The sequence below is a fragment of the Schistocerca americana genome, chromosome 1 (genome assembly GCF_021461395.2).
Source record: "Schistocerca americana isolate TAMUIC-IGC-003095 chromosome 1, iqSchAmer2.1, whole genome shotgun sequence".
Taxonomy (NCBI): domain Eukaryota; kingdom Metazoa; phylum Arthropoda; class Insecta; order Orthoptera; family Acrididae; genus Schistocerca; species Schistocerca americana.
Genome location: NC_060119.1, coordinates 744,215,095 through 744,239,592, shown reverse-complemented (window position 1 = coordinate 744,239,592; position 24,498 = coordinate 744,215,095). Strand labels below are relative to the sequence as shown.

The window sequence follows — 24,498 nt, the reverse complement described above, 5'->3', positions numbered from 1 at the left end:
TCGGTCGTATGCAGTCCTGATTGTGGCGCTCACCTGCACGGCGCCAAACACGCATACGACCATCATTTGCACCAAGGCAGAAGCGCCTCTCATCGCTGAAGACGACACGTCTCCATTCGTCCCTCCATTCACGCCTGTCGCAACACCACTGGAGGCGGGCTGCACGATGTTGGGGCGTGAGCGGAAGACGGCCTAACGGTGTGCGGGACCGTAGCCCAGTTTCATGGAGACGGTTGCGAATGGTCCTCGCCGATACCCCAGGAGCAACAGTGTCCCTAATTTGCTGGGAAGTGGCGGTGCGGTCCCCTACGGCACTGCGTAGGATCCTACGGTCTTGGCGTGCATCCGTGCGTCGCTGCGGTCCGGTCCCAGGTCGACGGGCACGTGCACCTTCCGCCGACCACTGGCGACAACATCGATGTACTGTGGAGACCTCACGCCCCACGTGTTGAGCAATTCGGCGGTACGTCCACCCGGCCTCCCGCATGCCCACTATACGCCCTCGCTCAAAGTCCGTCAACTGCACATACGGTTCACGTCCACGCTGTCGCGGCATGCTACCAGTGTTAAAGACTACGATGGAGCTCCGTATGCCACGGCAAACTGGCTGGCACTGACGGCGGCGGTGCACAAATGCTGCGCAGCTAGCGCCATTCGACGGCCAACACCGTGGTTCCTGGTGTGTCCGCTGTGCCGTGCGTGTGATCATTGCTTGTACAGCCCTCTCGCAGTGTCCAGAGCAAGTATGGTGGGTCTGACACACCGGTGTCAATGTGTTCTTTTTTCCATTTCCAGGAGTGTATTTCGTTCTTCAGACACATTATGAAGTGTCAAGAATGTGGTTGAACAGGTGGACGACAGGGTGCATGAATGTCCGCTGCACTAATGTGTTGCTTTCTTGTTAGTACATTAGCATGTGACAAATAATATGAAAGGAACCACCAAGTGTAACATTCCCATCTAATGGAGAAACTATCATCAATAGTGTCTCATGCACTCAGTGGGACAGACACTGGAAAGATTTAATGGTTTAATTCATTGCAGTATGTTGGTGATTGGGGACAGTAGAGCACCCCACTTCCTTGTTCATCATCAAAATGGTGAACTAAACGGTCAAAGTGAAATTAGCTACAGAAGCAAGAGTTTTTGGTAAGGACAGACCTTTTTTGAAACACAGTCTCATAATTTAGATTAAAGTTCAGTCTTGATCACGTTATGTCTGTTTTAATGAGTAACCGGTTTCGGTTTTATAGAAAAAACCGAAACCGGTTACTCATTAAAACAGACATAACGTGATCAAGACTGAACTTTAATCTAAATATAACAATTTATTGATCACTGCATTCCAAAAATGTTTACCAAAACAGTCTCATAATTTTAAGCGTAATTCAAATTATGAAACTCTGATATGCTATGTGCTCTAGAATAGTCTTACTTCTGACTATCTATTAATCTTGTGACATCTCACACTTTGTTACCATTTCATAATCTTTATCTAACAAAGAAACTTTATTATTTTTTAATTTGTGTGTCAATCGTCCCTGGACTAGACATTCCTGTGTTATTAGTAAGAATACACTCCTCTTTTATCTCAAACATTGTTAATGTATTTTTAATCACAACAATTACTATTAATCCACAGCAAAATGACTGTTCGATGTAAATGTGGCACTGCCAACCAGAGAATAGTGTTGTGTAAGAAATAATCTGAAGCAGTGTATTATTCTTCTAAATTTCTTGACATTTCTTAACTGATCTGATACCTAATGCTATCACAAACTGAGTGTAATATAATGTACGACTTATATACCTCTTGCTGAAAAACATTGATTGCTTTAAATAACATGTCACATCCTTGTGGGCCTGTCCTTCATATTGCTTGAACAATTATTTTCCGTGCCCAGTGAGTACAAGGAAGTGGTATTGATTTCAATGTGAGGTAGAAAGATAAGTGTTTTTAATTTGGCTAATAACGCTATGGGAATATTTTAGTGTAGCCGTTTTTCTTTTCTGTGAAGTAATAAAATACTTACAAGTTTTCAATCAAATAACAGCTGCCAATCAGTGTCACTGAGCTTGTGCAAGGGCAGAAGACTACAATTTATGAGTGGTGGCAAAAATGCACCACAGCAGTGCTGTACTGAGTGCTGTGTCAATATTCTGAACACACAAATCTTCTGATAACAAAGACACCCTCAACAACACAAACTCAAGGGCAGGTGGTATGGAGCCTAATAGCATGTGATGACATGCATTAAACTCCCAACAGGGTAAGAGTAGGTGGGAAAGGTGTGTGTGATATTTTTGGTGGGACCTTCTTGGCCCATTTTGCTCATAGGTGGGTACAATATAGAGAACACACATTTAGCTTTAGCACTAGAACTGTTACAATTATTACCGCAAACTCTCAATTATCTGGACAAGGATTATCTGGTTGGTTGCTTGTGGGTTATCTATGAATAGCTCACCCCCACTGCTTTTTCCTTGTTGGGGGCAAGGGGGGGGGGGGTCAGTTGCAACAACCAAGCCTTAGGTATTCTGTCATAATTAGAATGAATATATTTGTTTAGTGTATGCCATTATGCAAATGACTCATGTTTCACCACTGGGATGAGCCCCAAGCCCACCTTGAGACCTGCTCGAAATACTTTTCTGCTCTTTCTCATTTCATCTCCTAGAAAATGTTGGGATTCTAGCCTTGTAACATGCACACATTTCAGAAATCCTTAGTTTCAGGAACTCCCGTAACATGCTCTATACACCACACAGTATTTATAAGTTTTGGGAGAGCATGATGACAACAGCAACATGCTCATTCGTGGAAGATAATTGCAATACCTTCTGACGACAGACTCTCTGAAGGTCTTAGTAGTAAGGACTGTGAAACTGCAACTCATATGAATGATGTTTTACACTTTCCAGAAAATGAAAACCCTAACCAGGAAAGAAAAAAATGAGAAACAGAAAAAGGAAAAAAGTGAAAGAACAACAGAAACAGGAAAAAAGTGAATGGAAAACAGATGTAGAAAAATTGCATACAGTTATTTCCCAATAATTATAATAATAATAATAATTTTGTGTGGCTCGCTGGCCTGGTGCAAGTCATTCAACTGGACACCACTTCGGCGACTCGCATATCCCTAACATAGCAGAGTTATCCAACCAATGAATGAGGAGGACCTATAGTTTAATATGGAATCTGAACCACATGTCATTTCTGGTAAATCCTCACATCACTGACAGATCAAGCCTAGTTAAAATGCAAACTGAAAAACCTGAGGTCCCACCAGGATTCTCTGCTAGACCACAATGCCCCCGACTCTCAAAAATGAAATGAAAGGCAATAATATGAAATACAGGGTGTTTTGAGGGTATTTCTGAATGTAAGTAACAAAGTGGACTTTCAAATGTGACATGTAGCAGGAAAATAGTAGTTTCAACTAAAATGTTTATTTTTATATTATTATGATGTCCGTGGACAGGTTAAAGTTAAATATAGCAGAAATTAGTGAATTTTGGTGGCAGGAAGAACAAGACTTCTGGTCAGGTGAACACAGGGTTATAAATACAAAGTCAAATAATGCTAATGCAGGAGTAGGTTTAATAATGAATAAAAATATAGGAACACGGATAAGCTACTATGAACAGCATAACGAATGCGTTACTGTAGCCAAGATAGACACAAAGCCCACACTGTAGTACAAGTTTATATGTCAACTAGCTCCGCAGATGATGAAGAGATTGAAGAAATGTATGATGCGATAAAAGAAATTATTCAGATAGTTAAGGGAGATGAAAATTTATAGTCAAGGCGGACTGGAATTTGAAAGTAGGACAACGAAGAGAAGGAAAAGTAGTAGGTGGATATGGATTGGGGGTAAGGAATGAAAGAGGAAGCCACCTGGTAGAATTTTGCACAGATCATAACTTGATCACAGCTAACACTTGGTTTAAGAATCATGAAAGAAGGTTGTATATGTGGAAGAGGGCTGAAGACACCGGAAGGTTTCAGATAGATTATATAATGGTAAGACAGAGATTCAGGGACCAGGTTTTAAATTGTAAGACATTTCCAGGGGCAGATGTGGGCTCTGGTCACAATTTATTAGTTATGAACTGTAGATTAAAACTGAAGAAACTGCAAAAAGGTAGGAATTTAAGGAGATGGCACCTGGATAAACTGAAAGAGCCGAAGATTGTGGAGAGTTTCAGTAGAGAATTAGGGAACATTTGACAATAACAGAGGAAAGAAGTGCAGTAGAAGAAGAATAGGTAGCTTTGAGAGATGAAATAGTGAAGGCAGCAGAAGATCAAGTAGGTAAGAAGATGAGGGATAGTAGAAATACTTGGGTAACACTCAAGATATTGAATTTAATTGATGAAAAGAAAAAACAAAAATGCAGTAAAAAAAGCAAGCGAAAGGGAATACAAACATCTAAAAATGACATTAATAGGAAATGCAAAACTGCTAAGCATGAATGGCTAGAGGACAAATGTAAGCATGTAGGAACATGCATCACAAGGGGGAAAATTAGAGAGACTTTTGGAGAAAAGAGAACCACCTGTATGAATACTATGAGCTCATATGGAAAACCAGTCCTAAGAAAAGAAGGAAAGCAGAAAAGTGGTAGGAGTATATAAAAGACCTATACAAGAGAGATGTACTTAGGGCAATATTATGGAAATGGAGGAGGACGTAGATGAAGATGAGAGATGGGAGATATGATACTGCATGAAGAATTTGACAGAACACTGAAAAACTTAAGTAAGTAGAGAACATTCCCTCGGAGCTACTGATAGCCTTGGGAGGGCCAGCCATGACAAAACTCTTCCATCTGATGAGCAGGATATATGGGATGGTGAAATACCTTCCAATCTCAAGAAGAATATAACAATTCCAATCCCTAAGAAAGCAGGTGTTGGCAGGTGTGAAAATTATCCAACTATCAGTTTAATAAGTCATGACTGCAAAATACTAATACTATTCTTTACAAACAAATGGAAAAACTTGTAGAAGCAGATCATGGGTAAGATCAGTTTGGATTCTGTAAAAATGTTGGAATACACGAGGCAATACTGACACTATGATTTATCTTAGAAGATAGGTTAAGGAAAGGCAAACCTGTATTTCTAGCATTTGTAGACTTAGAGAAAACTTTTGACAATGTTGACTGGAATACTCTCTTTCAAATTCTGAAGGCGGCAGGTGTGAAATGCAGGGAGTGAAAGGCTACTTACAATTTGTACAGATGGTGGTTATAAGAGTCAAGGGGCATGAAAGGGAAGCAGTGGTTGAGAAGGGAGTGAGACAAGGTTGTAGCCTATACCCGATGTTATTCAATACGTACCCTGAGCAAGCAGTAAAGGAAACAAAAGAAAAATTTGAAGTTAGAATTAAAATCCATGGAGAAGAAATAAAAACTTTGAGGTCTGCCGATGACATTGTAATTCTGTCAGAGACAGCAAAGGACATGGAAGAGCAGCTGAACGGAATTGACAGAGTCTTTTAAGGAGGATATAAGATGAACATCAACAGAAGCAAAATGAGGATAATGGAATGTAGTCAAATTAAATCAGGTGATGCTGACGGAATTAGATTAGGAAATGAGACAGTTTAAGTAGTAAATGAGTTTCGCTATTTGGGGAGCAAAATAACTGATGAGGATGGAATTTGGGACAATATAAAATGTAGAATCGCCATGGCAAGGAAAGTGTATCTGAAGAAGAGAAATTTGTTAACATCAAGTATAGATTTGAGTGTTAGGAAGTATTTTCTGAAAGTATTTGTATGTAGCTATGTATGAAAGTGAAAGATGGATGATAAACAGTGTAGGCGAGAAGAGAAAAGAACCTTTCGAAATGTGGTGCTAGGCAAGACTTTTGCTTCACTGCCTGTAGCATTATATCTGAGCCACGCAGTTGGGGCAATGTTGGGATACTGCATTGTAATGTTGGCTCCAGCATCAACTAAATCAGCCTCCCACCCCCCTCTCACCCTATCATCTTAGTTGAAAGTTTTACATTTTCTTACAATTTTATTAACAAAGACTGATCTGAAAATGAATACAATTAACTGAAACAAGGGTCGTTACAAACCAAATTGATCTAGAGTGTCCCACACGACCATCGTATATTTTGATAAAATTTTGTGTGAACATTTGCACATGTTCTAAATGAGCATTGGTAAAGTTTCCTGATGACTAATTTAATATTTGCAGAAATTAGTCATTTGCTTGGCCCCACAGTGCAACTTCAAAAGTGTACCTCTGAGTTTTCAACAACTTTGAGATATCTTGGGTGATATTTTCTTGAAACAAACAAAACTACACCATCTTGTACAAATTTTTGCATTCTCTTACGCGAAATGACATAAAAATATTTCATGGGCAATTTTCATGTAGATAATTTGAGGCAAAGTCAGCCAAAAACCTAGAAGTTTGAAAAAATGTTAAGGTTAGCTTTTTATAATTCCAGAAGAAAGTGCACAATAAACCTAAAACTTTTCAGGTGATAACTTATCAACACTAGGTCACCAAATATAAACCTTCGTTACCCTATCAGTTTTGAAATTGAGGACTAAGTTGACAATTTCTGTAAAAACACAAAAATCCCTATCTTTAAACCAATTTAAAAATATTTTCTGCAAACTCTTCCAACACTTTTTGCTTAGAAAGACCATATTCTAAACCACTCAAAAAAATAGATTTGGTTATGCAATGCACAATTATAAGGCCCTAAAATTAATGACAGGGAAAGGTGCAGTGAAAATACAATCATATTCCAATGATACTCAAATTAAATTGAATATTTTTACAGTTGTTTAACACTTCTGTGAAAGCTAATATTAAAAATTCTGATGAGTAGGAAGTGGGCTCAAGTCAGAAGAACTTGAAAAAGTACAGAGAAGAAAGTGTCTTTTGTTGCAACTCATTATGGCACATTTCAAACAGTTATTCTGCTGTAATAACTACAGAATCAAACTAGTTATGCACTTCAAAATTTAAATGTGTATTACCAAGGCACTGAAGATTACAGTAGTAAAACTGTTGCATAATAGCTGCAACAAAATTCTACCAGGTGCTTTCAAGTTTTGTTCAATGCGCAAATAGCAGTCTTCCTGCCATTTTTTTTATTTTTTTTAAAAAAAGGTTCCTGTTATTGAGAATTTTGAATGAGTCTTTTTATTCTGAGATGCTATTGATGTGCTACCTCAATTCTGGTCTAAAGTATAGTACATTTCCCGTTTCCACAGCTGTGATTTATGTAGAACAGAAGTGTACTAATAAAAAAATATTGCATACATGTGTTGCTATGTTCCATGGTGGCTTACCAATTGTTGGTTTCACTTAAAGTGAGAAAACCAGCATCTTCATCCCCATGGTGCCAACACCTGAAGCTGTGCAACAGCAGCCATTGGTGGGTTTCTTCACCACACGACCCCAAGACTCAATGATTTGTTTCCATTGATTTGAGCCTGATGATACTTGTGTTTTAAAGTGTTCCAGACCATAGCCAGAGGAGGTTTGTTTCATGATCTTAAGCTTATGTTTACTCCAGGCTACTTGAATTTTTTAGAGGTTTAATTATTAATTGTTGAATATCAAAGGAAAATTACACTACCCACCAGGCGCTGTCACTACTGGAGCTGCAATAATTGCAGTAGCATGCTGTCCTGGAAGCCAACACTTTTCACTCATTGATCATAAGAAAAATGAATTTGCTGAGCCACATGGGGGCATGAAGCTGACTGAAATGTCATCCTGCTCAGTGGAAGTCTCTCAGAAGTTTCCAATCCACCACTCTTCTTCCATAAATGCAAGCAGCATATTGTTCTGACAGGAGGTCTGATGTTGGTATACTGACATCACTGTCACTATTTTCGGCCTCAAAAGAGGATGTATCACTTCAATATCTGATGATCCAAATAGTTGTTTCATCAGTTGGCAAAAAATGATTATTTTCTCTAGTTTCTACCAGAGTATGCTCATGTTTGTGCTCTTCTGATGCTTTATTTTCTTCAATTTCTTCTTTGCTGATGAAAGCCAATTTAATTCCCTTATTGCTTTCAGTGCAGAAGAGAAACGGGTTTATAGGCATGGGAATCTGCCTATTACCTGGCCCTTGCAATTTTGCTCTTGCTGCAAATCACTTTGTTGTACCTACAATCCCATCATAGTATTACTTTCCAAGACAAGTAAAAAAGTTATTCACTCTGTCATCATTCCAATATCTCTTTTATGACAGCACACACTGAGAAAATTTTTGGCTTTTGTTATTGAGCGCTGGAGCCATCACTGAAATAACGGATGTGGGAAATCTGAACAAACTGTGTATTTACATCTTTGACCAGCTCCTTTATAAAAATGTGAACCGTAACTCTGTCATGTAACAGTCACTGACAACACAAAAACTCATATACAGAGTACAAGTTCTGATTTTGGGGAAGTTGTTGATAAAAGGACGGAATGATGCTTGACTATTTTTCCCATGGAAACCTTGCACTGCATCCTGAATGATAAATGAATAGTTTTCAGAAAAATCCATTAGAATAATAAGCTCATTCTCCTATAAATCAAATTTAAGGGCTTTGATAGGCAAACTTTGATATTTGATTATATGATGACACCAAGAAAAGACTCAACAAATTCATCCACTGCCATCTGCTTTTTGTTCAATGTGTCCAGTTTGGTATGGATCCATTGTTTGTATACAATAATTTCCTGTGGATCATGCTGTATGAAATAGCTAGCAACTGCAAATGCTATAGTTTCTGGTCCAGCACATCTTTCACAGCAATGTAGCATGCATTCTTGAAATTGCAGACTGCAAACTGCCACAGTGAGCTCAGATGATTCTCTCAAATTATAAGAAACACAAAAAGAAAGAACACTATCCTTATTAATGGACTTTTCATGCCCTTTAATTTTTTTATAAAAAGAATTTTATAGAGCTAAATGCTTTTTACAAATTTTTAAAAACACACATGACTACTTTTTTGCAGTTTTCAAGTTCACTTCTTCTTGTCAGGATTTGTAATACTGCTTTCCCCAGAAACTATTATGCAACTGTAAAAATTAATAAAAATGTCAGATTTGATATGAGTACCAGTGGAATATGAGTGCAATTTCATTGCAGCGTTTGCCATTATTTTTGGGTCTTATAGGCTGGCACTCCCAAACTAAATCTAGTTTTTGTGGGTGATTAGAATGTGGTTTTTCCAATGAAAAGTGTTTGCAACTTTGTTTTCTTTTTTTGTAAAAGTGAAAATAGTGATTTTGGCATTTTTACAATAAATGTCAATTTTGCCCTCAATTTGCAACTATTGACAAACAGTGGGAAATTTGATTGTATAATCGAAGACCCTGCTTTGTTTTCTTTTTTTGTAAAAGTGAAAATAGTGATTTTGGCATTTTTACAATAAATGTCAATTTTGCCCTCAATTTGCAACTATTGACAAACAGTGGGAAATGTGATTGTATAATCGAAGACCCTGCATTGGCAAGTTGTCACATGAAAAGTTTCAGGTTTATTGCACACTTACTTCTGGAGATATAAAAAGCTTAACTTCACATTTTTTCAAGGGTATATTTTTTGGCTAACTTCACATCATATTATCTACAGGAAAATTGCTCATGACATCTTTTTTTGTCATTATTTCAATTAAGAGAATTCAAAAAGTTAAACAAGATAGTCTAGTTCTGCTTCTTTCAATAAAATATTGCTTGAGAATTTATGTCTCAAAGTAGCTGAAAATACAGGAATGCACTGTTGAAAGCTGCGCTGTTCAGTCAAACAAATGGTTTTAACCCCGCAAGTATCAAATTGTTGAAAGTAAAACTATCAGTGTTCATTGGGAACACATGCAAATGTGCACATGAAATTTCATCAAAATCCGTGATGATCATACAACAACTTTTTTTTTTTTAAATGAGAGCACATAGCATGGAATGGTCCACTAGATATCGTTAAAAATCCTTATGATCAACAACTGATTCAAATGCAAACACTGCATCAGTATACCTTCCTTTGTGAACATGTTATATTTCATCAAAATAGTACAGAAGCCCCTACTTGATAAGATGTTTCTGAGCAACCACGCATCATTATATCACTCTTTCTGCATCAATGTGCGAAAAGATATGTATAATCAGCCACATCATGTGAATATGATGAACAAAAAAAAGAGAGAGAATGTTTAGTTTCATTTTTATCCTACAACAATGTATGTACTATTATTCAGCAGACTATATTTTTACAGAGTATTCTATCAATTTCTGTATACTTTAGCAACTTTCTGAACCTATTTTAACATTTAATGAGAATGTCCTGTCTTTTCGCACTGCATGTGTCATTCTGTCTTCACCGTTTGGCACACCTTATGTGGAACAATAGTCTTATTTTTTTCAGGTTCATGATGAGTTTTTTCAAGTCAGTTACAAGACAATGCTGAATGTTTATATACTGTTAATGAAGAGAGGTAGTCCTAACAGTCAAGCAGAGACTGGTACAATCATTTAGTTCAACTGATCACTGTGTCAGCATACATACCTACATTTGAGAAGTAAAAACTACAAAAAGTTTTTCACAAGGAGCAAGCTACATTCAGTTGGTATCACTTGGAGTTAAATTTCCCAACTCACTTCAGAAGATATGCAGCACAAAAGATGTAGATTTTCGAAAAGAAAAAAAAAAGTTTGGTCATTCCCAAGCAATAGTAAAAAAAATTATACAAAAATAAAACTAATGCTAATTTGATTTCTTAGGCAAAATGCTGTATTTATGAGTACTTTTCAAGATCTTCAAGCAAATGTACATGAGAGAAACTTTGCTATCAAAAATGTAGGTCTACTGTTGTGGTAACATGTTGGGATAAAAATTAAATGAAGGGCAGCCCACATTATGCTAGTGCACTTTCACAGAATAAGAGCAGCATAAAAGTTTTTAAAAAATTAAAAAGAGAGATGATTAGGGAGAGGAGAGTGGAGAAGGGGAGGGAGAGTTGGGGAAGAGGGAGGAAAAGTGTGCAATCTGTTTTTTTAATCCACTCTATACTGAAACTTCCTGGCAGATTAAAACTGTGTGCCCGACCGAGACTCGAACTCGGGACCTTTGCCTTTCATGGGCAAGTGATCTACCATCTGAGCTACCGAAGCACGACTCACGCCCGGTCCTCACAGCTTTACTTCTGCCAGTATCTCGTCTCCTACCTTCCAAACTTTACAGAAGCTCTCCTGCGAACCTTGCAGAACTAGCACTCCTGAAAGAAAGGATACTGCGGAGACATGGCTTAGCCACAGCCTGGGGGATGTTTCCAGAATGAGATTTTTACCCTGCAGCGGAGTGTGCGCTGATATGAAACTTCCTGGTTCTGCAAGGTTTGCAGGAGAGCTTCTGTAATGTTTGGAAGGTAGGAGACGAGATACTGGCAGAAGTAAAGCTGTGAGGACCGGGTGTGAGTCATGCTTCGGTAGCTCAGATGGTAGAGCACTTGCCCGTGAAAGGCAAAGGTCCCGAGTTCGAGTCTCGGTCGGGCACGCAGATTTAATCTGCCAGGAAGTTTCATATCAGCGCACACTCTGCTGCAGAGTGAAAATCTCATTCTGGGCACTCAATACTGTTCATACAATATTCCGTTCAGTATAAAAATACATCAGTTGGCTAATGAGCCTTTAAAATACACACAGAGGTCACAATGCAAACACAGTAAGTTCTTTAACTGGATATAAGAGGTATCTGGAAATAGTGTTATAGACATACACTAACATTTTATTGACAGATATAGTGCTATACATAGCACAAACAGTAGGTATGACAGTACTTACATAGGCTACTAAACTTGGATTTGTGAATACTGAGATGATATTAATGCCAGAATATTAGATAATCAGAAAAAATTAAAGCACCATCAAAGAAGGAGTTTATAAATTCAGAAACCAATTAATTATGCAGTCAGCTTCTTCATTCATTATTTCCCTTCGCACATTTTTTAAATTTTTTCAAGCAGTCAATTACAGCTCATTCACTCTGCTGTTGCCGTCTTTGATGTCTTTGTCTTTCATTCCAATGTTCATAATGGGATTTCTTAGACGCTTTAAGCTACACTGGGATATCTTAGAAGCTTTAAGCTCATCACTTGACTAAAACATCAGATACTGCTGATCCAACTCATAATGGAACTGTCATTTTTCAATCTCACCTAATACTTGACCTACACTACAAAACAGTACACCACCACAACTAAGATTTCATATTTCCATTTGTTGGTTTCACAAACTCACAACCCAATTGCTGCTTTTCAATCTTACCTGTACCTCAGGATTTGTGACAAATAACTGTTGCCACAACCTGTATTACAATAAATACTATATAGATACAACAAAAATATTGTCAGTCTTCTGGTCAGTGTATGTGCACTGGCACATGCCACAATACTACATCCCGAGGGGGGGGGGGGGTCACAAAGACAAGCCAACGACACAAAAACATATGGCAACTTTACCGGTAAGTTAAGTTCTCCTGATGTTTTTAGTACATTATTATTAGCATTCTCCATTTAGATTAGCCTTCTTAGTGTAATATACTATTACTTACAATATCCTTCCTGCACTGTGTCTCATTGATCTTGGATTTATGGGACCATGCAAGGAAAAGTCATTTGAACATGGAATGAGTCAGTACAGAACAAATCAGTTTACAGAATGCTGATTAGAAAATTTATAAGAACAGAACCAAACAATTAACAAAATGCAAAAAAATGTGAGACAATACACAAATAAATAACACATTACAGAGAAAAGGACTCAATTACTGCAAGAAAAGACTGTGCAGAATAGACAGAGTGTACCACAAGGAAACATTTTCATTCAGATTTAAAGACTTCAGTGAAATGCTTTCCTAAAAATGTGTTCCAACTGCAAAATGTTTTCCATGTAGCATTTGCTGAGTGAATGTTGCAATTACCTCTGAATAAGTCAATATTGTGACAACACATCCCTTGATCGAAAGAGGAAAACGAAATCAGCAATCAGTTACAATTAACCAATCTGTATTTTTATTTCAGATCTAGATTTTGGGTACAGAATAGCTATCTTCAGAGCTGTATTTTTACTGAAGATTTTGATTTCAACTACTGAACAGCTACCTTCACTGCTACTAAATAGCTCAAATCTAGATCAGCAATAAAAGTATAGATCTGATATGCAAATGTGCTACATTCCTTCTCCTTTTTTCAAAAATACACTACCGTCACTGCGCATAACTGTTCTGATGGAATCAGATTTGGTTAAAATCTCTTGACGGTGTTTTATGCACAAAAATGACAACATTAGAATTCCCAGACACCCGAACAACGCTGCACATGAAGTTCCCAAACTGACACCATAGATCAGACATAATGCTTTTCTGAACTAAGAATATTCTAACACACAATTGCTCCAAAATACAACATAATATGAGATAATAGGACGAAAGTAAGCAAGATAAACATGCCTTCACATTTCTTTGTCAGAGACAGTCAACATTACCTTTATATAAAGATAACATCCAGTTTCTGCACAATATCTTGAATCTGATGCATAATACCATGTACATTTGTCACCCACCTTTAGTCACATGCATTTAAAATGGTTGAATTCACCTTTTGTTGGACCATCTTGGGACAATAAAATTTCACTGTTACCCGAGTTTCTTGTCATAAACTGTACGCATTACGCTTTGTTGCAGTTAATGGTTATTATGTTTTCTAGGAACCACAAGATGACTTTAGTGACTACCATGTTAGTTAGATTATTTACTTTACAATACACATCTTTCATGGCAAGGAAAGCGTTTCTGAAGAAGAGAAATTTGTTAACATCGAGTATAGATTTAAGTGTCAGGAAGTTATTTCTGAAAGTATTTGTATGGAGTGTAGCCATGTATGGAAGTGAAACATGGACGGTAAATAGTTTGGACAAGAAGAGAATAGAAGCTTTTGAAATGTGGTGCTACAGAAGAATGCTGAAGATTAGATGGGTAGATCACATAACTAATGAGGAAGTATTGAATAGGATTGGGGAGAAGAGAAGTTTGTGGCACAACTTGACCAGAAGAAGGGATCGGTTGGTAGGACATGTTCTGAGGCATCAAGGGATCACCAATTTAGTATCGGAGGGCAGTGTGGAGGGTAAAAATCATAGAGGGAGGCCAAGAGATGAATACACTAAGCAGATTCAGAAGGATGTAGGTTGCAGCAGGTACTGGGAGATGAAGAAGCTTGCACAGGATAGAGTAGCATGGAGAGCTGCATCAAACCAGTCTCAGGACTGAAGACCACAACAAACACATCTTTCACAATGACAGATGTGTGTCAGCCACAAAGAGCCTCTTTCTGAATTTATTTGTTATGTTTAATGATTCATACATCACACGAAGTAACAGACCCATTACAGAAACTTGTGGCAGCCCCCACTTTACGTGACTCCAGTCAGATACAAATCTCTGCTCTATTTACTGACATCAGATGACAACCTTCTGCTTCCTACTTTTCACATAGGAAATGAGCTATTCTTAAGTTTTTCCCTGATCCTATAACTTCACAACTTATGCAAATTATTGTACAGTTCACAAAAACAAATGCTTTTGATAATTAAAAGAAACCATGTACAGTTCTCAACCCTGCTAGAGCCTCACCCACAATATAACAAACTTCAATAGTTACTCAGAAAGGAAGTGGCTTGTGCAGCATAAACTAGTGTGGAATGCTGTATCAAATCAGTCTTTGGACTGAACACAACAACAACAACAACAACAACACACCTTTCTTGAAACCAAAACTGCAAATGTGACAAATTAAGAGTAAAAGAGTACCAAGTTGTCCCACTATTCTCTTATGCATTGGTTTATTTAGTTACATGACTGTCCTTATACACTGTTCTTCATCAGCCAACTCTTTCTTCACAAACAACAATATATGAAAGCCACTGGAGAGTCAATGCCTTTCATCATGTGCCTGACTACCAATTTCGTTCCAAATTATCTTGTTTTATGCTTCCTGTGTCCCCAAAAGATGAAACCAAGCAACTGGTGCAAAGGTTAACATACTGGATTCACACCTGGGAATTTGAAATGGCTCTGAGCACAATGGGACTTAATATCTGTAGTCATCAGTCCCCAAGAACTTAGAACTGCTTAAACCTAATTAACCTAAGGACATCAAACACATCCATGCCCAAGGCAGGATTCGAACCTGCAACCGTAGCAGTCGTGCAGTTCCGGACTGAGCGCCTAGAACTTCTCAGCCACGACGGCCAGCAGGGAATTTGAAGAGCAGGATTAAAATACCTGCACAGCACTCCTGATTTGGGTATTTCATGGTTTCCTTAAGAGATTAAGGCTCTCTCTCTCTCTCTCTCTCTCTCTAACAATTTCATCAGGTCAATCAAAATTTATGGTTCCACAAATCTTACTTTGACCTGTGACACAGCTATGTTGTGTTGGGTGACATCACGGTGCAATAGTACTTGAATCAAAGCATGTTTGCAGATGGCCCCCAGTGTTGCGTGTTATGCTTCGAAATTGGTTGATAGGTATGCAACTGAGTCATCTGATATTTGGGAATTTTGTAAGTGTAATTGATAGTGCAAGAGTCTGTGCTGGATTGCTTGTGAGTTACTTTTATGTAGGGAGTTATGGCTAATGTACACACACTTGTGTTTGGAATTAGTAGTGCCATGTCTAGTTCATTGATGGAGATTTAATTTCTTGTTTTGTTTTTTGTTAGTTATGGGTAGCATAAACAAGTTCACAACTAGGTCCCTTCATCTGGCTATGGGGGATGACATGCTCACTACAATCAGGTTCCTTCGGTTACATGCACTAACTATCAAGTATGTGAGGGATCTATATTTGTAGAGGTGAAAAGAAGTTGACCAATGTTGATGTATCTCAGACCAGGGACCAATGTATGTGTCGTTCTCACCAGAATTATGTATGTTGGTCTATTCAGGAGGTTTCTGGTTTGAGAATTCTACACTGGCTGCTCATGAGATGGTTTTAATGACTTACTATATTTGCTATCAGTCATCCACTGAGTTTTGTGCTCACAAGGCGAGTGTTAGTAAACACATTTTGGATTGGTTTTCATTTTTTACGTAAGCATTTTCACAAAGTACTAAGTAGAGAGAGATGTTGGGTGGGCCAGAAGTTTTGGAAGAAACAGATTTTCTTGATTTGGAAAAGTACATGCGGTTAGGGATAATTCAAGAGTTAGCCTATGGGTGTGAAGGATCTTGATTCAAGAGCTGGGTGTTCAGTCGTTAGTTATCGGGTAGTGGAGAGACAGACAAAACAGGTTTTAAGGGCTTTGATTGCGGAGTTTATTGAAGAGCGTCCCACAATAATTTTGGATGCATTTTCTTCTTATAGGGATTTCGGGAACATGCCGTTTGACGATTTAGTTGTCAGTCGTAATACAGAGTTTAAAGACAATTGCACTGTGGCTTGTACAAATACAATATAGGGAGTGGGGGGCGGAGGATATTAAATCTCTGATAGGGAGGGAGAAGAGGTGCTCCTTCACCTTCCAGTCTCAATTAGATGAGTACTGTTGGAGGAAGAGTGTGCTTGAAAATGTTTCCCATTTCAGTATTTACTGAGGGCTATTGGGAAAATGGATATGCCTAGGGTTGTTACTTGAAGTTTTTTGGGGGTGCATGGGGTACAAGTATTGCTGATGTGGTTTGTGGGGGATGAAGGTTTGGGAGATACAAGTGGTAATATATACGGATTTTATTAGGTTTATTAGGTTGTGTGTGCGAGGGGTGTATGTGTAGTTAGCCAGCTACCTTGGTTAGTAAGTTCCTTTTTGATGGTTTTATTTGATTTTTATTACGGTATGTATGCCCGCCCAGTTAGCAATGCAGTCTAATGCACTGCTTTCCGGGCGGGAAGGTGTGCCAGTTCCCTGAACGAATCTGCCCGACGGATTAGTAACGAGGTCCAGTGTGCCAGCCAGTCTGTGGATGGTTTTTAAGGCGGTTTTCCATCTGCCTCGGCGAATGGGGGCCGGTTCCCCTTATTCTGCCTCAGTTACACTACGTCGGCGATTGCTGTGCAAACACTTTCTCCATGTATGCGTACACCATTATTACTCTACCATGCAAACATTGGGGTTACACTCATCTGGTTGAGACGTTCCCGAGAGGATGAGGGGGAGGGGGGGAGGGGGTTGTCCACTAGGGGCTGACTATACAATAACCCCGGTTTCAGTGCGAGGTGGCGGTGTGGTGCATGGACTGCTGTAGCCTGTTGTGGGGTTGTGTACCACTGCGGGCTGCGGCGGGGACAAAGCCTCTCCATTGTTTCTAGGTCCCCAGTTCTGTACAATACAATACAATAGTATGTGTTACATTTTGCAGTACTGAGTTTTGGAGTTGGGTGTGGGTTCATGGTATTGCGGACTTCATTTGAGCTACGTATATATCAAGTGAAATTTGCAGTAGATGGTTTTGGAGATGGTACAGGTCTGAGGTAACATGGGCTTCGTTTGAGTAATACAGATAAAGTGAAATTTCAGATATCTATTTGTTCATGTTTTGCGTTCTGTTTATTTTGGTTTTGTGAACTGCATTCATACTGGTTTTAGTGTGTCTTTATTATTAGAAGTGTCGTATTTTTTGGTGTGTCCCTGCCAAAATCCCCTAATTTCCATGGTTGTCGTGTTAATTTCACTGTATTGATGTAATTAAATATTTTGCATATTACTTATGTCTTTTCATTACTGTAGTGACTGACATCATGGTCGCTATGTTGTTTACTATTGAGATAGGTGTGCCCGCCAATTTGATGACATCACGGTTCAAGGCCAATGTGTGGTATCACAATCTTTGGCCAGCCACTTCATCTGCTGTTGGCATAAATTCTCATCTTTCTTCCTGCACCCCCCCCCCCCCCCCACCCTCCCAAGTAAAAAATTCCTTGCTTCAAAACATATGCTACTTCCGAAGAAAACAGAATACATGCAATGGCAGGAACTATCATGATACTTGGCGCAAAAGTAAAAATTCCAACATCTACCATGCCAACAAAGAGGATACCTTTTTTTTCCTTTCCTTTACTTACAATGTATCATAAGTGACAAGTTTAAGCACTGCATTGCTACACAAACAACATTTAGAAAGTGATAGCAATGAGTTGAGTAATTCCATTTTTTTATAAATATCAGCACATAACAAAATTTTGATGCTACAGAAAATATCAACCCAGACACAGAAAACTATTTATCGTGGAAACAGTACTTTAAAAATAGGCTCATCAGAATAGTTATTATACAGAGACCACAATGATGTGATAAATACTAAGCTACAGGAGTAGAAATATTTAGCTGCCAATGCAAGAAATAGTGACGTCATCCCTAATGCAAAAGAAAAACAGATATGACAAAATTGAACAGTGCGATGGCCTGAATAGGTGCTTTATGAATCATGGGATGACGTGAAAAGTTTTAAATAATTACACCTGTCACCGTAGGTTTACAAAAAAAAATGCATATTATTTCTATTTGGTAGTCTCCATCACATCTATTCCAGCTATCTAACTGAATGTTAACAAAGTATGACCAACTTAAGTTTTCAGTGACAACCAAATATGTCCATTTGACAAGTTACACCACACACTTGAAAATGGCTCACAGCTGAAACCAGGCAGCAGTGAAAGAGACAACATAAATGAATATTCCAATCCAGGTTACAGCATCCACTGCAGAGGAATATTGACATTCACAAAAATTTATTTCATCTGTAGAACTCATAACTAAAATAGTTTAGCGCAATTGCAAAAACCTAAACTGAATTGCCATTACCCTCGTCGTCCATCCTTATGAAATTAGACCTGTATGCATGCAAATGCCTGTATATATTAACAGCATAATTTTCTTATGCTGTGATAATACATGTGAAATTTCCTTTTTAAAGTGATCCGGAAATTACTACTACTACTACTACTACTACTACTACTACTACTAACAAGGAAAGTAGGTAAGTGGATGTTCCATTCGTGACAACGGTATTACAGTTGGGGCTTAACTTCTCGGACGGGTCTTTTTAAAAAGTAACCATCTCGCTATTTGCCCTAATAAACTAAGACAAACTGAAAGCTGAATGGTAGTATATATGGGAACTGAGCACCACTCCTTCCGAATGGAAAGCCTTAACCATTGCAATATTGTGCTTGGTTTCATTAAACCAAGTAAACTGTGTCTCGGCTACAGCTTAATACCAATGCTTCTCTTACGTTGCACTACAGCTACAGTCCACATGACAAGATGTTCCCGAGAACTAAAGTGGACATTGCACAGATGATCTGCATGCTTACCACAAAAAGTCTCAATGTTATTTTGCTTATGTTTCTACGGCAACACCACAATGTTGCCACTTTTTAGTCAACTTTTGCGTCCAAGCAGCCTTTAACACTTCATTCTGGAAAACTGATGGCAGAGTTACTCCCACAGTTACACGGTAATTCTACCCATGCTGGAGTAAAATTATAATTTCATATTGACATCCCACAAAAGAGCCTAATCTCCAATGTTCATACGTTCACTTAACTGTGGAAATGTATGCTGATTCATAAATATGTCTTATGTACAACCACAATGAAGAAAAAGATCAGCACTGCAAATAGAAAGAAAAGATTTTTAGTTTTGTCTCTCTGACTTAAGGAGAAGTATTAATTCCACGGTGGAAAGAGGGGGAAGAGATCGCTGACACTTTTTGAGAGAACTCATTTTGGAACTTATATAATTTCAAAAAATGGAATCTGGAGGACAAGATGATAACTTTTCTATATTCTCAGCATGTTAACAAAAATTCGTGTACTACCAAATATTTTCAGTCACTGCAACCCTGTAATATTGAAGACAAACATTAACTAACTTACATAAATAATAATTAAAGTTAGAAGTTTTTGAAATAGCAAACACACTCATGCTTCACAAGGCATGTGATCTAGTTTCACGAAACAGGTTCAGCAATGTTTGGGAAAGGACACAGTAAACATCAGCTGTGCTTTGATGGACATCAACAGAATGTTTACAAAACGGAACAAAGTTACCAACTTCTGACCTCGATGTCAACAATAATTTTAATATCAGCTGACATGTGGTGTAAAACGTCAACTTTGTAGACCAACATTTGTTTCAATAAGCACTTTTGATAGGTGCTGACATTGCTAAGATTCATACTCGCAAATATTAATGCATGAGACTATGAGTGAAAAACAAAGTTGAGTATTCAGGTAGCTAAATGCACTTAGTGTTTGTTCAGGAAGAAATGGTCTTTTTGGGCATTATCTGACAATCAATGCAATGAACCACACAAAAAAGAAAGAGAGGCAATTAATATATATGACTCGTGGATGGCAAATGTGAATGTAGCAGTATGCCTTACAGTGAATTCATAATTTGAAAGAAATGAAGTAAGTAGATCCTTAATTATTTAAAGTTTCACATGAAATAAAAACTACAGCACAAGATAAGTTACAAAATAAGCAGAAATTCTGTGGTCTATTACCATTTCTCTAAACAGAGAAAAATTGTCTCAAATGGCTCTGAGCACTATGGGACTTAACTTCTGAGGTCATCGGTCAGAGAAAAATTCTCAACATTATTATCTGACAGGTTGGAGATGATTTAAAGCAAGAACAGAGAGAGACTGCAGCTCCCCATTCTGGGTACACAAATGTCAGTCAGCCTGGTTCAGCATATTAATTTTTTTACCAGTGGAAGTACTTAAGATCAATAAGCATTCAGTTGTCACATGATGAGCCTTGCAAACTATATCCTGATGATCAAAAATGTGTTAATAAAAGCAAGCTATATAATTTTACTAAAAAAAAAAAAGTAGAGCATTTTAAAAGGAAGCTAGTGTCTATTACAGCAAGTTAACATTTACCACATAGGATTGAAATGTTTTATTTATAGCAAAAGTGTGGGCTGTGTTGTACGTTTATGACACATAAAACCACATGTAGTGTTAGAAGGCAAAACATACTCCTGCCTTTAGTGAGCACTGGTCACTCAGGTTAGCCTTTCTACATCTCAAATTAATATGTTTCAATTTATAACACAATGGTGTTGGCACAAGCCTGCCTTTAAAAATTCAATATTGTCTCAAGCATTATGTGTTTTATACTATGACTGATCACTGTCACATCTGTGCGTGAAAAACTACAACATAATAAACATTTGTTCCATTTTAAGATGAGGAATATGTATATGAATACCGATTAATGAAACTAGAATTATTGCCATTTTCAAAGTTTCTCTTCTATGGAAAAAAAAACTAATGCCTCTGGTTCATTATTCTTTTTCAATGGCTCATTACATCAACTACATTACGCTTACTTGGCATTCTCATATACTGCGCCAAATCAATTCCCTTTGTCAGAGGTATAGAATATATCCTCTCAATTAGACCCATTGACAACAACAAATCTAGTATATAAACAGCTACGATGAAAGTCTTACTTTGCAAAATTGTAACTGATAAAATATCTGTCATTACTTGGTCCTAAGCCAAACATGTGAAATGGGAGTGTAAACTGGTTTATCCTACACCTGTAATGTTGTCAATGTGGTGAACTGTGGTAAAAAACCAAACTACACACATAAGCTAATGGCCTCATTCATGTAGGTGGTATGCTCCAAATAGAATATGGCATATGCAGAATATCTTCTTTTTGAGGCAACCAACAGCAGCAGCAGCAGCAGATACCAATAAAAATTCAGGACAACACACCTACACAATAAACAGGTGGGAGAGGCCGCTGTCAAGCAGTATGGCACAAGCAACTACCAATGACTCTGAACACAGGACCCCCCAATTTGAAATTATATGACCAAATAAATATTTGAAATAAAAATCTCAAGTGCTCTCTGCAAACATGTAACAATATTGTGTGTTCATACTGGACAGTTATGGTAATAAACAAAACACCCATGAATACAAAAATAATTAAAAATTATAAATCTTAATTTTAAACATCAGGAAACGGCCTAGGCGAAACTAGAGTGTTTCTCTGGTAAAGAGAATTAGGCTACACAGGTGAAAGACAATGAGGGATCCATGGAAAGACATTTGGTGAAACAGGCAGATACCATTTAACTTTCATTCTCTCATTTTAATAGTAAAAGAATCTCATACCTAGGCAGAAGAAAACATATTTGGTAACTATAACTATTAGTATCAAAGTGACCTGTGACAGCTTTACTGCAGTGTTTTGTTAATAGTAATTTACTCCTAAAACTTACCTCTGTATATCCCATGGTGACAAGCTGCGAAACTGCCTGGCGAAGAACAGATAGGTCTTTTTCACTATTGTTGCCAGAAGCTGCACTCAGTCCACTAAGTCCTGATGCTGAACTAACACCACTAGTTGTTGAGAGAGTGGAGATGGTACTTGCTGCACTTGATCCTACAGTTTCACCAATTCCTCCAATGTTTGCAAATGGCAGCAATGAATTACGGATCTCCTGAAGAGCCTTTTGATGGTATCCCGAAGAGCGGGTGGACGACTTGCCCGACGTGGCAGGGTTCATAGTGACGATGGACTGTTGGCCCATACTAGGCCACGCGGGCAGGCAACAGTCACGTGCCCGCGGGCCACTGTTGCTCCTCCTTCATCCACTACTACACTTGTTGACACTTAACAACACTATAATTCACCGGATATTTAAAAGTAGCACAACACATGAAAAGCACACGCCTTCAACACACCACTTTGCACTAAACACAGTGATACAAGTGTTAGCTGCAGTCTGATGAGTTAAAAAACAGCCTGCTAAATATAATCATCATTTGCAGTGGATATTCATGGGACGGTAACACGTGATGAAACATCTTTGCAGGCTGTCTCTGAAACAAATAAATACACATTTCATTTATCATTAAGACAACAGGTTTAGCAAGACTTCAGGTAGTAATATACATGAAACACAATACCAAATAAAACATTACTTAATATTATTTATCAAAAAGATCAAGACTAACAAAACACCAGGATAATAATTCAACAAAAAAGAGTGATGTCAACATCAAACATTTTGCACACTACAGAAAATAACTGCAAGATGTGAGAGGTCACTAATGGGTAAATCACAACATTCCTTTAAAAACAGGTTGGTTTGTTTAACATTCTAGGATTGTTATTCGTGTAATGCAAATATGTTGCCTGTACAGAAAAAAGTGTCTTCGCATATAATACTATTGGGAAGTGGTAAACACAGTCAACACATGTAATACTATTGGGAAGTGGTATACACAGTCGACCCCACGTTTAACATACGATATGTTAAATAAAAAAAGAAATAAAATCGCTAATATTACACTTCAAACTAAGTTAGCGAATCTATTTCTATGATATTTCATATACGTTACATCCCTTAACAGAATACGTACTAAACGAAGAGTTGTGTGCTGTCACAATAAACACCTGAGCTTGACAGAGCTACAGACATCACTCCAACTTAACATTTTTTTTTCCTTCACAGTAACTGTGGGGAACAAACTACCGCTTCTACTTACGCCAACGACAATTTGTAGTTTTTTTACTAAATGCAAAATTTAGTGAGTTTCACAATACACCGAGGTGTGTTAACAAGAAAAAATTGTTGGGAGACAACATTTACACAGCCCGTTGTATATACACTCGTAGGTCCGCTGTCATGTCGTTCCATTTTCTCATCATACCATAGAAAGAAACAGTACAATGATTTCAATTGCAGCAAACCAAAGACACGAATAAATTAAAAAACTGTTACGACTCACAATAAAATGTAACAAAGGAAAGAATGCTGAAAATATAAGTTGGCAAGCCACTGGCAGCCATCTTGTGCCACATTCCGCAGTAACAAGATGACATGACTGAAGTCAAATTACGATTACGTTCGAAAATACACTATACACAAAATACTTTTTTCGGTATGCTGTTTCTAAGCTTGTCAATTTCATGCTTAATATCAAACAGCTGATATGATATTTGATAAATAAGGTAGCGAAATAACTGGGCTCCGCTGCTAAATTCGGTATTACGCGTCTTAGAGCCATATCAAGGAGTAAATCAAAATAGAAGGTACGTAAGGTTATGGAACAGAATTAAAGCTCCAGTTAATTTAATTTTGAAGTTCTTTTGCTGCATTAATGTCAGATCGTGACATGTAGCAAAGGCAAATCTCAACTGTGCAAATGCGAAAAATAATACATTCCTCAGTCGACCATAAACATAAAAACGACGCAAAGGTTTGATGAATTCGTGAATATGTAATCGATCAATTTTTTCGATCGAGCAGAGGACGTGATGGACATCCACTGAACAAAATACTGAAGTTTCGTTCCAGTTAATGATTGTTTCCTGTACGAAAATTGCAGCTGGAACACAAAAATAATCTACATTAAGAATGTGAAGCTGTCGTAAATCTGGTGGTTGGTTGGTTGATTTGAGGGGAGGGGACCAAACAGCGAGGTC

General features: G+C 37.9%; 1 protein-coding gene across 3 annotated transcripts in view; it reads right to left on the bottom strand.

The window, feature by feature from the left end:
• Positions 1 to 23,950, bottom strand: part of LOC124610925 (serine/threonine-protein kinase Warts-like) — a 213,257-nt gene extending 189,307 nt beyond the window's left edge. The window contains exons 1-2 of one of the 3 annotated variants that reach the window (XM_047140199.1): positions 23,802 to 23,950; positions 22,286 to 22,889 (exon numbers count right to left, since the gene is read on the bottom strand). In XM_047140199.1, coding sequence (XP_046996155.1) covers positions 22,286 to 22,597 — 312 coding nt within the window. In that variant the 5' untranslated portion in view covers positions 22,598 to 22,889; positions 23,802 to 23,950. Of the gene's footprint in view, positions 1 to 22,285; positions 22,890 to 23,432; positions 23,669 to 23,801 lie in introns of those variants that run through there. The other 2 variants (XM_047140201.1, XM_047140200.1) reach the window with 2 other exon arrangements.
• Between the last annotated feature and the right edge of the window lie 548 nt (positions 23,951 to 24,498).